Raw genomic sequence first — 14,013 nt, forward strand, 5'->3', positions numbered from 1 at the left:
ATTCCATCGGTTCCATTGCGCCAGGCTCACAAAAAAAATAATAATATTATTTGAACCCATGCTTGGTGGGTCAGGGTAACAGGGTGTGTTGTGTGTCCTACCAGGGTCCAGGACGGCACGGTGGAAGAGGGTAGGGTCTAGGTGTGGAGGCAGGTGGAAGCGAGGCTCTCCGGGGGCCATGGGGCGGTGGTGGGGGTCAAAGGGGCTGTGGGAGGCCATAGGGTGGTTGGGATCACCCCCTGACACAGGGGACTTGGCTGGAACACTGTCCCTCTGATTGGGGGTCATGGTACTCTTCCTATCGTGGGACGTAGGCTTCCCAGTGCCTGGATAGGGGAGAGAAATGACAATAACACAAATGGCTTTCATCAAAACAAAAATCAATAAAGTAAACATAAGGATTAACAAAAATGTGTTCACTTGCAATGTTTTCAAATTGTACTGATAAAGCCACACATCATTGCTTGTGAAGTGATTGCTGTACAATGAAATGGCCTCGTGCAAATACATCTGACAGAAGATCTATGAATTGAAAGTGAATACTTTGAGAGGGAAGGTCAGACAAGACGTACCCTCCTGTCCTCGGCCCAGCATGGGCGAGCCTCTGGACATGGAGCTGGTGCAGTAGTTGACCGGGGTCCTGCGGGCATCTGCGTCTTGGTACATGCCAGGGCTGAGCTGGGACTTGCCTTGCTCCTGGTGGGTGGAGCGCAGCACGGAGGTGGTCGAGTTGACCACAGAGGTGTGGCGCGCTCGCTGCTGCTGCTCCGCCGTGGCCTTGCTCTCCTCGTACTTGGCCCGCTCCATGGCCTCCAGCTGGGGCATGGTGGGGCCATGGGGCAGCCTACTGGGACTGGTGATCAGGGACTTGACGTTGTGCTTGATGGCCGACTGGCTCAGAGGATGGCCCTGGTAGAGGGAGAGGAGGGATTGGATTGTCTGTTGGTGACAACGAACAGACAGCACTCACTCAATCACTGGCACACCCACGCACGCACACAGCTGCAGAACACAAACACAAACACACTTACCTGGGATATGGAGCCCTCCATGGCGGCTCGGCTGTTGGCAGCCATGTCGGGGGTCTTGCGGGGGTCCTGTCCAGGCTGCTCCTGGCGGGGGATCTCATGGATGGAGCGACCCATCTCCTTAATGGTGTTCACCCCCTCATAGGGCTTACCCTTACCTATCCCCCCCTCAAATGAGCGGATGGGTGGGCTCTCCCTCTTTATCTGCTTGCCGTACTTCATGGTCTCCTCATAGGCCTCTGCAGAGGTTCTGGGTGTACCTGGAGTGGGAAGAGAAAAATACAAATACATTTTAAAACTTGAGTTACCTGAAAAGTCAAAATCATATTTGCTGAGTTTAATTTGTGGTTTTCAATTGAATTATTTAAATAGGAGCTGCGATGATGTCACCTGATAACTTAATTACCTTGCATGATGGATCCAGTCATCATGGGCCTCTCCTTAGACTCCCCATGGGGACTTTCTCTGGGCAGGGCTCGGATTATCAACCCTGACACACACACAAAGTCAGTCACTATCACCTAGTGGCCTGAATATATGCACAGAGATTAGGGTAGAAGACAAAACCCACTCTCTTACAGACGTGCACACACACACACACACGCCTTACCCTCGAAGGGGGCTCCTTCTCTCCCGGGGTGGCCTCTGGCGGCCTCCATCATATCGTGGGAACGTTTGAGCTCATGGCCTGACCTGGGGCTACACGTGGCCTCTCTTGGGTTCTTAATGGCTACGGAGACAGGAACACAATATATGTTAATTTAGGCCGATTTAGATATACAGACCTAATTCTTGCTACCAATAAATGCTGATGAATGTCTGACTTCAGGTGCACACAGGTACCATTTTCATTGTCCCAATTGACTAACTCCCTGGGTAAACTAATGCCCAGGATAAGTAATAGGATCATACACAATGCAATGCAGCACATTTCCAGAAACGACTATACTGTAGTATAAATCTGAAGTCCCATAAGTAACACACTACACTGAAAAATATCAGATTTACAAGAAGATCAAGTCGCGGAGTGACCACTAACACAGCTTCCTATTACCATCGTAGGATAGGATGTGTCCACTCTTGCCCTCGTAGATGACGTGTCCCTTGGCCAGATGTTCCCGGGCCTTCTCTGGGTTGCTCAGTTCCTCCGTGGCCAGCTTGGTGTTGGTGCCCTTCAGCAGGTCAGCCGCAATGCTGGACCCAGACAGGGCTGGCGTGCCCTGGTCACACAGAAGAGAGGTAGAGAGAAAAGTAAAGATGGACAGAGAGAAATGGGTCCAATTAAAGGTCAGAAACCAGGAACAACTCAACTTTTTCATAATAATGTTTATTTAACTTACATAGCACTTTTCATTTAAAATAAAATCGGCTCCAAAAATATTAGACTAATTCACAGCATACATCATAAGAAAACCTGTGATATTAGATGTCCATAGACAGCGTGGTGCTTGGATACACATAATGGCTTAGCAATGTTATTGTAACTGTAATACCTGTGTGATTGATCCTCTGGATGGGTTGCCTCTGCTGATACCCCCATCCATTGGGCCTCCTAGAAGGAAGACAACAGACAGAGGTTGGTATGTGTGGATATAGATGAGGGTTGTACAGTTGTTGGCATTATATTCCTGGTCAGAATCATTGAAGCCTTACTCCGATTTTCCCTCATTCTCCCGGAAGTTTGCACTCGTTGACTTCATCTCAAGGATTTAAAGTAATTGGTGTAAGATGGCACACTCTGGCTGCACTAATACATTGCAGCCTGAAAGAGGGAGACAGAGGTTTCCACACCCCGATGTCACCCCAGAGGTCAGTTGTGGGAGAAGGTGCGAGGAGGACTTCTAGTGAAAGGAGGTGCTTTTTGAACTGGGGCTCGTGAGGTCTCTCTCCATCTCCCTCCCTCACCAGCATGTCACATTCTGTCAAGTCTGTGCAAACAGAGGGCAGGAGGGAGGGAAGGAGGGTGGAGGCCAGACTCCTCCACTTCACTCTTCTCGATCACCTGCGATAAAGCTATTTTCTATCAATCTTGCAAACCTGGGTTCAAATAGTATGTCAAGTCTTTAGTCCCAGAAATGCAACCCCCACCCATCTGGCACTCTAGGCAGGCAAACATTGAGTATTTGAAAGATTTAAAATATGATTTGAACACAGGTGCGGTTTCTGGGTATTCACTGTGGGTAACAGCACTGTTTTGGTGAGAGTGTGAAAGGAGAAACACTTGGGAGGCAAGGACAGGCAGGATGACAGGCAGACACTTTTGTGAGATGGACAAATAGACACACACCTCTGACTACCCCCTCATACTGCATCTGGGAAAGGAGGCCCTCCGACTGGCCACGCGGAGAACACTCCTCCTGCTTAATGTAGGACACTGGGGAGAGGAAGGGAGGGAACGAACAGGGAAGGCAAGTGAAGTGGGACATTGGGACTGTGGCATCAGGTCTGAATGTGCTCAAACGTTGACAATATGCTTGTCTCTCTCTCATGCCAATCTAATAGCAGAGAGAGGACATTAGATGATGATAGACAGTATCCAGACAGTATCCACACTTGCACACCACTTAGTATGAATAAATGTAGTATGCTAGTTTGGACAATGGAATGTAGATCGGGGGTGCGTGTGTCATCCAGACTGGCTTGTCTTACCAGGTTTGGTGGGGTCCTGCTGCCTGGGCAAGCCCAGGGATATGGAGCCCACTGAGCTCTTTGCAACCTCTGGGCCACCGTAGACAGCATGGGATGGCAGGTACGTACCAGGAGTTCCCTGAAATGGCAGGAACAGACAGGTCAGAATCAGGTCAGGGTTGCAAAATTCCAGTTGGAGGATTCCCTGCCTGCTTGTTCTCTCCTGATTCTGGGAGTCCATCAACCAAGATTTCTGAAAACCTTAACTTTTGCAGAATTATACAGCAGAGAAATACAGGGAAAGTGCAATGTACACAAATAAAGGTGGAGTCAACGAATGTGTACTAAAGTTTGCTCTTTGGCATATTGGCTAGTAAACGTTACTAAATACAGAGTACTGTCTGCTACAAAGGCAAATAGCCTTATAGGTTTCTTATTAAATAATTATCACACAACAAATACTGTTAGAGTATGACTGATGAGAAAAATGTTTTATTATTTAACCAAATAGAACATGCAAAACACTTTAGCCACACCTGCTCTGGGTGCCCACCTGTGTGGGCCTAACCAGGGGGCTGGCTGGATCTGAACCCTCACCTGAGGGATATGGGTCTTACCTGGGAGATGGAGCCGCCCTGGATAAAGGAAGGCTTGTCTGTGGGTTTGGAGGTTGGAATGAGTGGAGGAGGAGATGGAATGTTGGCGGGTCGGCTGTGTCTGGAGAAAGTCACACGGACTCCATCAGGCAGACTCTGGACCACCTGGTTGGGAGCTGGCTGGAGCACTAGGAGAGAAAAACAATAGAAGTTAGGGAGTGACACCATCGATCATATGATTATTTAGCATGAACCTTGTCTAGGATACGGTGAAGAAGGGAAGAAAAAACACACAAAAAGTGTGTCAGGAAAAGAAAATCCAGAGGCACTGAAAAGTTAAAGCATTGAACATTTTTGCAACCCTCTAGAAAATATATTTATGCCTATTATGGATATTCTCATACAAAAATGATTGTACCATTTCCTGCCATTTCCACAGATCAGTCACTGTACATTATTGCAACTAAATTCAGGCTAAATTGTTTCTCATTCTCAGCCAGTGCATCATTCATTACTCTTACTAACAGGCTCCACCAGCAGCCTATCTTCTATCTATGAGTGCATGGTGATAACATTGAGGCAGATCCCCCAGACTGAAGTAAACAGTGAAGTAAACACAGTACAGTGAGTCTGGTAGCTAGAGTTAAAAGTCTGAAGCCGACCTAAACCTGATGTAACCTCCCTGCCTTCTGTCTGTCTGTACATCTGTGGGAACAGCCTCAGGGAGCGAGATCTGGCTCGTCTGAGTTCTACCCTGTTAGTGAGTCACGGTGACCGGGAGTGACCTGCCTTGAGGAAACAACCCCCACTCCCTTCCTCCCGACAGTCTGCCCGCCCTCAGTGCCCCTGCACTTTACAAAATCAAACATTTAAATTTTATCCGGGAGAGTACCTACAGCAGGCACAGACGTCAGCATCCTGGCAGCTCACACAGAGATAAGGAAACAAGCTAGGCCATGACGGAATAATGTTAAAGCCTTACTGCAGCCAGGCTCTGTGTGTGTGTAAGTAATATTAACATGCATTCATGATAGGGACAGATATTATTTTAAGGCCAGTTACAGTACAGATTAATCTACTCACAGAGAATCGGTAAAGAGAAGGGGGGGGTGGAAAAAATAAGGCCAACTGTACTGTAAGAGCTTTAGCCAATGGAAAAACAGTTGGCAACAGCACAAACAGTATGGGAGCAGGCTAGCTAAACGGTAGAGCTGAGGCCACATGGGGGAGGACAGAGGAGGGCGGTTACCTGGAGGCACGCTGTAGCGGGAGGCGTTGGGGTCGTTGGGCTGAGGAGAGGCCTTGCTCATGTCCCTGGGAGAGAGCCTGTAGGGAGATCCAGGCCGACCAGACTGGGCCTCCTGCTCCAGAGCCATCTTCATATCATAAGGCATGTAGGGGAAGGGCTTACCTGAACACAACACAGAACAGAGACATATGAATGAAAACACAGCCGCAAGATAAATGCCGCACACAAATAGATGAACAATCAGAAGATGAAACACAACCCGAGACGATTTTATTATACATTTCAATCAACAAAATAATAGGGTCTTGCCACAGATTCACAGATTTCACACACAAAAAAAGCCCATCAGCCTGCCTTACTGCTCTAACACGAACTGCGATTTCCAAGCGTCTTCAAATATCGCATTGCGGGACTACCCAAAAACCTTTTTAGCTCTTAAAAAAGGTGATAAAAGCTTTGGGTGTCTAATCACGCACTTTCCCCCCCGTCACACAAAATATACCATTCAGACTCCGAAACAGGGTAAGCCAATTGTGTCCTTTGTGGCTGAATGACTCTTCTACCCTTAAAAATAGGACCCACTTCTCTGTCTGTCTGCCTGGGGGAACTAACTGTCCTGCTCTGACACACTCAAGTCATGCTCCTTCAAAAGTCGACCACAGAATCCCTCTCTTCTCCCAGAGCCATTTCAGGAAAAACAAGCTTTCCCTATCAGAGCTTTTAGCTTTCATGTTCGCATTACGTGTAAAATGGGGTCAGCTAACATCTTGTTCTTGTTCTGGTTCAGCAGTCTGAACCGGCTCGCTCTCCTCTTTCCTTTTTTGACGCTGAACGAAAGCGAATGGGACTGAAAAATGCATAGGCTATAAATAGGCTGCTGTTGGTTGAGAGGCTCGGGTAGGTAGGGGCTTGGAGGGGGGATACCAGTGTGTATGTGTGTGTGTCCTCTCTCTTACCCTCCCTGTCCAGTACAGTGGGGCTGTGGGTAGTGAAGCGCGGGCAGTTGGGAGGTTGTCTGCTGTGCTCGGGGTCGGCCTGGTCCTGTCTCTGTTTATCCTCCGCGTGGGCCGACTCGTGCACCGCCTTGATCTGGTGCTGGAACATGGCAAAGCCACTGAGGGGGGCTCCCATGGGCATCCCGCCAGTGCTGAAAGGACTCACCTACAGGAGGAGGGTGAGGAGAAACACTCCTGTGAGGAAGACTGGAGGGGGACAAGCTCTGTACAAGTGAGCAGCTGAAGCATTGTCCTCTAACCCTGAAGTCCTTCTATCTACAATCTAGAAGTAGATGTTGATTGGACTTCAGAATGAGAAGAATAGTACTAACACCTGCCTTTAAACCATCCCCGGAGAAAGGGTAAAGTACATTATTAGATGAATGAAATGTAAAAAATGACAAACAGTTGTTAGATTGGATTGCTTTTGTGTTTGCACGCATATCTCAGCCCCATTGCTTAAACAGGCGATCCAGTTTGTCTGACTTCATCCCATAAGAAATAGAGAGACAGAAGCACCATAGAAGAAGCAATTAGAGGGAAGGAAAGGGACATCAGAAAACAATTTGACAGTGTCTGCACATTAGCATGATTGGACTACCGGTAGACAACAGATGGGCCCAAGTTCATTGATTTAGATCCCTGCAAACACATTGATCAACTGATTGATTTAACATTTCAATGGAAAAAGAAGAATCCATGAATTGAATTGATTGATTTACAGGTTGGTTGGAAAAGTGCGGGGGATGATGGACTCACTTGACGGGTAGGTTGGTCTAAACAAGACATGCTTTCACCCTGTTGCCTGCCTCCGTATGCCTGCCTCTCCGAATGGGCATATCTGATCATAGAAAAGTGTGGGTTGCTATAGTGACTGACCATGGGCGGGATGGCAGCGGCGCCCTGCTGGAACTGCTGCATGTTGAGGTGGGCCTGCTTGGCCGTGGACATCAGCACTGAGCCGGGAGGGCTGAGCAGCGAAGGCTTGTCCACACTAGAAAAAATCCTGAGGACACAGGCGAGAGGGGGAAACAGGAGAAAGGGGGAGACCAGAGAAGAGAGAGATGGTGAGACACACGGATCAGAAAGAGTTGAGGTAATGATTACAGGAGTTAGGATAAAGGAGTCCTGTATGAAGGGATTCAATTACCACTAATAATATCAACCATTTACAACCTTAATAATTCATCCAAATAGCTTTGTTTTTAAAGTCAGAAACAAGAGTCCTTAATCCCCATGATGACCACCCTGACCCACCTCTGTCTCTCGGGCTCAGCGTCCACATCCTCATCTGCACTGCAGGTGGCGCTGGAGTCATTGTCTGAGTGGTGCCCCTCTCTCTGCTCCTCTCTCTCCCCATTGTCCCCCTTCTCCTTAGCCGAGTCAGGCTCCACCTTCACCTGTACCTCAGTACCCCCTGGCTTCATGTCCACCTCCTGGGGCTCACACTTCGGGTGCACCTGGCCCTCATAGGCTGCCCGGGACCTCTCCCTGTCCTGATCCTCCTGAGAGTCAGGGTCTCTGGCCTCTCCCTCCGGGCTCTTCTCCAGCTTGACCCTCAGCTCCCCGTAGGACAGATCCTGGCCCTTTCTATCGCTGGCCTGGTCCTGATTAGACCGCTGGCTCTCTGACCCTCCAGCAATGTCTCCCCTCTGGGACTCTCCTCCGACCTTGGAGGGGTCTGCCTGGGACGGGGAAGGGGCACTCTCTGTGTCTGAGCTGTTCTCTCCACCTGTATGAATAAAATATTTAATGTTTTTTTATTATTATTTTATTTTACATGTGTCAATGCCAAGATAAATCTCTGACACGGGTGTCAGGTGACAAAAGACAAAGCCTCAGTCCCCTTCCCCCAGCATTCCTGGCTATGCCCAACCAAGTAACCCTCTCCAATCTGCAGGCAGTTACACCAACTAACCAAGGCCTTGAGGACAGTTTGGGTTTCCTTGGGAGACAATGAGAGCTTCAGGAACAACAACACATAATATAGTGACCTCCTGTAGCGTAGACAGAACTTTACAACTATCTGGTAGACTGGAACCAGATAAGGCAATCTCTCAAACTGACATGACCCAAGCATTATGACATCCAGTGACTCAGTGACACGACTAAACACAACAGATAGCAACACCCCCACACACACACCAACCAACCAGCCAACAAGCAACCCTTCCTCCACCTCCACCACCTGCCCACCCCAGCCCTACACCACCTGCCTTGGAGCATGTTGCATAGTTGGTCATCCTCCGGAGGGGCAGAGAGAGAGAGAGACTGCAAGGGTAGGGAAAGCCTCTCCTACCTCCCTGTCAGGTGAGGGGCTAAGCTCAATTAAACCACTTTGCTTTATCACAGACAAAACCTGGGGGGATATGGGCTCCACTCCAAAAGAGAGAAAGAGGGAGAGGATGAGGGTTAGGGAAAGAAGGGAGCAGAAAGAGGGGGCGAGAGAGAGATGGCTAAGAGCTACAGTCAGTGAGTGATTGGTATGTGATAAACCCGGGGAGAGAAGGCTCTCCTAAACAATGGAAGTCATGAGCACATTTACAGCCAGGACGAAATAGAAAGGTCCCACAGTTAATCTGGACTCACACTCATTAAACTATCACCATAATTGGCAGGGCAAGAAATGTGAATATTCAAAACAGGCTCTTTCTGCCCTGTTACGGCAGCCGATACAAGGGCACTTTAGGACTTTTAGGAGTGGAGAGAGTGAGAGAGAGATTGGCGTGGAGAGAGGAAGTGAAGAGAGGCAGAGGAGAGGGAGAAAGTGAGAAAGGGTGTTGGAAAGAGAGCAGAGAGTTGTGGAGAGATGGGGTGCGGGGAGAGGGGATATGAAGAGAGAGAGTGGGAGGCCCTGCAGATCAAAAGAGTGGAGCAACACACTTTCTTGACTCTTTAAAGCCAAGGAACAGTTACATAACCCAGGCCCAGCAGTCAGAATTAGTTCACATCTTTTATGTCTCGCTTTTCTCCCTCCTCCTTTTGATCCCTTTTTCTCTCTCATTAAAACTACAGACAGTAGCGAGAAAATACTGGGGCTCCTTTGCCATTAACGTAAAACGTAATTCTCACAAGACAGAAAGTTCAAGAGGCTCTTCCTGAAGTGGACTCACTCTTACAGATCTCTACACTCTTCCATAGAGAGACGCTTCTCTAACTCCGTCTCTTTTTCCCTTGCTCTTTCTCTCATTCACATTCACTACTGGATTGAACATTCTCTCAGATCAAATGTAAATCAAAACTAATTCTTAGCTATGATTGTGTGTATATTTGTGCTGTGCAGACAGTGTATCTGTGTCTGAATGCGAGGATTCACGTGTTTGTGAGTTTGGATAAACAGAGAGGGATGGTGTGAGTGACTCTGTTGTGTATGTTATTCTGGTGTGTGTTTGTGTGTCATCTCTCTGACTGACCATCACTATCCTCTGGGTTTTCATCGTCGTCAGCTGAGGCCATGCTCTCGCTCTGAGACGGGTCCCGATCACCCCGCGCCCGCCGGATGTCCTGAAGAAACACACATGCGTTATACAACAGAACGTCCACTTCACAGTTAGTTTGTAATACAGAAAATGAATTAAACATAGTTTAACATTTTTAGATTAAAGATGGTGACAGACATACATGTTCTGATATAGAGATTACAGAAACCAAAACACTTCATGTTGTACCTGAACACGGTGTATTCATTAGGCACTAAACTGAAGAAAATGTACAGAAAAAGGGAGGGATTCCTTGGACTTGTCCTGATGACAAGATATGCTTATTTTTGCTTGCCATTGCAAATAGTTTTAAAACAACCCTGATATTTAATTGTGTTGAGTATTGCTGTACCTGCTTGTGTTGCTGGAGCAGGTTGTCCAGGTTGTGCCGTCTCTTGTAGTTGAAGTAGAAGTTCTTGCACTGAGCCTCGCTCTTGGTGCCCACCATCTTGGCAATGGCTGGCCAGTTACGCCCATGCTCCACAAGGCCTGGCAGAGGAGAGAAAAGAGACTGGGTTGGGATCTGAACCTATAACTGACCCAGATTTAGCCTAATCATTGAACATTAACCTACTACTGAGTGACACCGCCTCACCTGGTAAAACCATTAACTACTGATCTCTCTTGTTCACACGCCCAGTTGTACAGTCACCCCAATGATCCTTGCTGCCATGGCCTGGAATTTTGCCACACCTTGACCAGCACTAATCTAATCAAACAATCAGCTTTGATGAAGTCTTAATAAACTGTTTAAGACAGACAGACTGTGCTTTCAGAGAGGTGCATTGGACTGGAAGACCGACAGCGGATTACCTTTGACATTCGGGTGTCTCTTCTCCCTCCCTCCCTCTTTCTCCACTGCACCGTTGAGCTAAAGGACACGGGCACTTTGACAAATCAACTCAGACTGGAGCCCAGTAGAGGACAAAGGCAAATTACAATACCATCTAAGTGAATGAGGAGAACGGGGACACTCTTGACAGAACATTTATTGAAACGTTTGGAGTCACTTGTATAGAGACTTCCATGTCGAAGTATCGGGTGAGGAGTACTTCAGGCTCTTTGACTGTAAAACAGTCTCATGATCTGGTTTGATATTTAGTAATAGTTCCTCACAGTCCCCTCAGGAATAAAAAAAAAAACTACACTAGCCCATTGAGAAAATATACTGTATAATACACCTATAATACATGTATGCAACATTGGCATCATCCTAAAACACACCTGTTCACATCCCTTACTTAGTTTTACAGTAGTCATTGTAGAAAGTGTCTTTCAAAAAACTTATGTTGTTTTGTTCACAAATATGACTTGTTGCAGTTGGATTGATCCCTAGTACTCATCAAGTGGCCTACCACCACAACACCAAGACCAAATCAGCCAAGCCCCTCCTCACATGTCCAAACCCTGTAACAGCTTACATGAAGATGGAGCGGAAAGAAATTGAAGAAAAAAAGTTAAGAATAAGAGGGGGAAGGCCCCTCTCTGACCCATCCAGCAGTAAACTCAACATATACAAAGCTGAAAATGAAAAATAAAAATGAAGCAGAACACCGTGCCAGAATCTAAAGACGTCATGTACACCATGTCTCCGTCAGGCAGCCCAATTAATAAAAAGTGCTCCTAACAAATATACGTTTTAAGAGCTCCCCCTCGGTCCCATGCTTCCCATCTGGAACAGTTTGTGCATATACTATGACAACATTTTGAGACGTTTTTGTTCCTTTTCGTCTTTGGCAAGGGTTTTTCTGACTGTTTATGCACACAAAATCTTTTCTCAAGGCAAGCCTAAGTTCGGTAGCCAAAGTCTACAACCCTTCGGTGATTAGTCAACAGTACGGATTCTTCAATGAAGTGTTTGTCATTGAACGAGAGACTAATCGTTTTCATGAATTTTTTTTTAAATTAAATAACTTGAGAAATACTTCCCCAAACATCTTAGATGTAAAATTGCTCGACTAACAGCTCCTTGGCAAAAAAATGACAAAATTAACGACATGTTTCTTGAGTCATCCTAGATTAATTCTGACTATGTTGAGGAAGTGTACGCTTTTTTCAAGTTCTTCAAGCGAAGGTCTTTTAACCTAAGCTAGCATATGGAATTGTTTTAAGAAGGTCACCAAGGATCATTTAAGCGATTTGATTGAATTTTAAGACCCCTTGAAGTATAGAAAAAGTATTATTTGATGAAACATTGAATTTGACAAACGCATTGAACAACAGATTCACCACATGGAACACCAGAAGTGCCTGTCCTGTATCTGAGCAATATAAGAAAGATCAGAGATTTGAAATTATTTTAAAAATATTTTTTTTATACATGTATTTAACCCCTTATTTTTGGCACTAAACCATCTCCATTATTATTCCTCCATTCATTTTTTTAAACTGGTACCGGGGGACCTTCAGAAGAGGCTTGTGGGCGTCCTTTCACCTTTCCACAGGGGCGTCATATTACTGTGTGGGCCAAACTGTTTGGACACTATAGACAGAAGATGGCAGATTAGCTGTACCGGCTTCAGAAGGCGCTTGTTAGGGTTATAGAGCAAAATGGAGAACACTATCATGAGTCTCACATCCATCTATATTTGTAGGCCAAACCGTTCAGACGATTTAGTGAGAAGACCAATTTTTGGGATGTCTCATGGTCTGACAAACACTGCTCTAGCTCTGCCACCTTTCATCCGCAGATGCGGAAGTGCGACATCGACAGATGCAGTGGATTGAGATGCATCCGATGCAAAAAAAAAAAAGATCTCTCTAGCTTAAAATGTACGGATTTTTATGTAAAAACATTTTATTATGCTCATTAGATGTCTTTGGGGCCATGGAAATCAACTGTAGGAGGTTAAGGGAGTATGTGAGCATACTCATTCGGCTGAGCGCCAGCTGAACCGAAGCATACAGAAGACTTAAGTCTCTCTCTCCACCACAGACTACACTGAGAAAGCTAGAGTACTGGCCTGGCTGGGAGGTAGCTATTGCCCGATGGGGGTTGGGGTTATGGGTCAATCACGCATGGACGAGTGTGTGACGCAACTGGCAAAAGCTGAAACGCTGTGGTGCGTCCACATTCAGTAACTGCTTGAAATGAAGCACTCAAATCTCAAAAAGAGTTGTTTTAGATAAAAAAGGCTTCAATGTAGAGCAACTTCAAAATAAGTCCTGATCCAGAAGCCTGACTGTGTTTTTGTGAATAATATGATCTTTAGAAGAAGCCCAAACTGTCACGCTCTGTCACAGAGCAGAGGCACTGCAGTTAGATATCAGAAAAAATATCCTTGCTCAAACCACTCCGTCCTGCTTCCCCCTTAAAGTCTCCACCAGCCAGGGGAGTGTCTGAGAGTGAGAGCTTGTATGGGAGCAAATGATTATATATATATATATATATATATATATATATATATATATCAATAAATAAAAGAGAGAGATCAAAGGAGAGAGAGAGAGGGTTGAGAGTGAAAGAGTGCGGGGGAAGGAGAAAAACGGTAAATTAAGAAATAAAAACGAAACGCTACCTTTTTTGGCAACCTCCATCTCCTCCTCGGTCCAGCGAGAAGTCTCACCGGTTTCAATGTTCGCGGCGGCAGCAGTTCCTAGTGCTAAAGTCACAGAGAGAGAACAGAAAGCTCCATATTAGCCCACAGAGATAGTACAGTGTAGCTCGGTCCACTTCTCAGCAGTCTCCTTCTCACTGCTGCTAATCAAATAATCTGTTTACATTCAGAGGCTCGCTGCTGAGGCCTGCACCTCACACTCTCTTTCCCTCTCCCTTTCTCGTGTTCTCTTGCTCTTTCGCTATCTCCCTCACAACTAGAACGACCCCCTCCTCCTGTCCCTCCCTCTTTCCCTCACAAGGGGAGGGCCCCGTGTCAGCTGATCTGGCTCCAGACAGCGGAGAAGTAGAGAGACGCACCTCCCACCCTCCAACCTCTTTGGGAAACGGCCTTGGACAAAGACAAACAGACAGACAGAGAGAACATCCCGACAACAGAGACAGACAGACTGACTAAGTAACCACTCCTCTCACTGCTACAC

The 14,013-nt window shown here is 46.7% G+C and overlaps 1 protein-coding gene across 11 annotated transcripts in view; it reads right to left on the reverse strand.

Annotated features, from left to right (window-relative positions):
• The window catches only part of ncor1 (nuclear receptor corepressor 1), a 123,253-nt gene that overhangs the window by 24,284 nt on the left and 84,956 nt on the right, over positions 1–14,013 (reverse strand). For 7 of the 11 annotated variants that reach the window (XM_036937451.1, XM_036937447.1, XM_036937446.1 and 4 more), the window contains 17 exons: positions 13,494–13,577; positions 10,328–10,464; positions 9,910–10,000; positions 7,754–8,228; positions 7,256–7,502; positions 6,458–6,662; positions 5,502–5,663; positions 4,274–4,440; positions 3,678–3,795; positions 3,316–3,402; positions 2,522–2,580; positions 2,083–2,248; positions 1,639–1,758; positions 1,435–1,518; positions 1,032–1,288; positions 573–909; positions 102–326 (listed from right to left, as the gene is read on the reverse strand). In XM_036937451.1, coding sequence (XP_036793346.1) covers positions 102–326; positions 573–909; positions 1,032–1,288; positions 1,435–1,518; positions 1,639–1,758; positions 2,083–2,248; positions 2,522–2,580; positions 3,316–3,402; positions 3,678–3,795; positions 4,274–4,440; positions 5,502–5,663; positions 6,458–6,662; positions 7,256–7,502; positions 7,754–8,228; positions 9,910–10,000; positions 10,328–10,464; positions 13,494–13,577 — 3,021 coding nt within the window. The remainder of the gene's footprint in view (positions 1–101; positions 327–572; positions 910–1,031; positions 1,289–1,434; positions 1,519–1,638; positions 1,759–2,082; positions 2,249–2,521; positions 2,581–3,315; positions 3,403–3,677; positions 3,796–4,273; positions 4,441–5,501; positions 5,664–6,457; positions 6,663–7,255; positions 7,503–7,753; positions 8,229–9,909; positions 10,001–10,327; positions 10,465–13,493; positions 13,578–14,013) is intronic. The other 4 variants (XM_036937449.1, XM_036937455.1, XM_036937450.1 and 1 more) reach the window with 3 other exon arrangements.

The sequence above is a fragment of the Oncorhynchus mykiss genome, chromosome 12 (assembly GCF_013265735.2).
Source record: "Oncorhynchus mykiss isolate Arlee chromosome 12, USDA_OmykA_1.1, whole genome shotgun sequence".
NCBI lineage: Eukaryota > Metazoa > Chordata > Actinopteri > Salmoniformes > Salmonidae > Oncorhynchus > Oncorhynchus mykiss.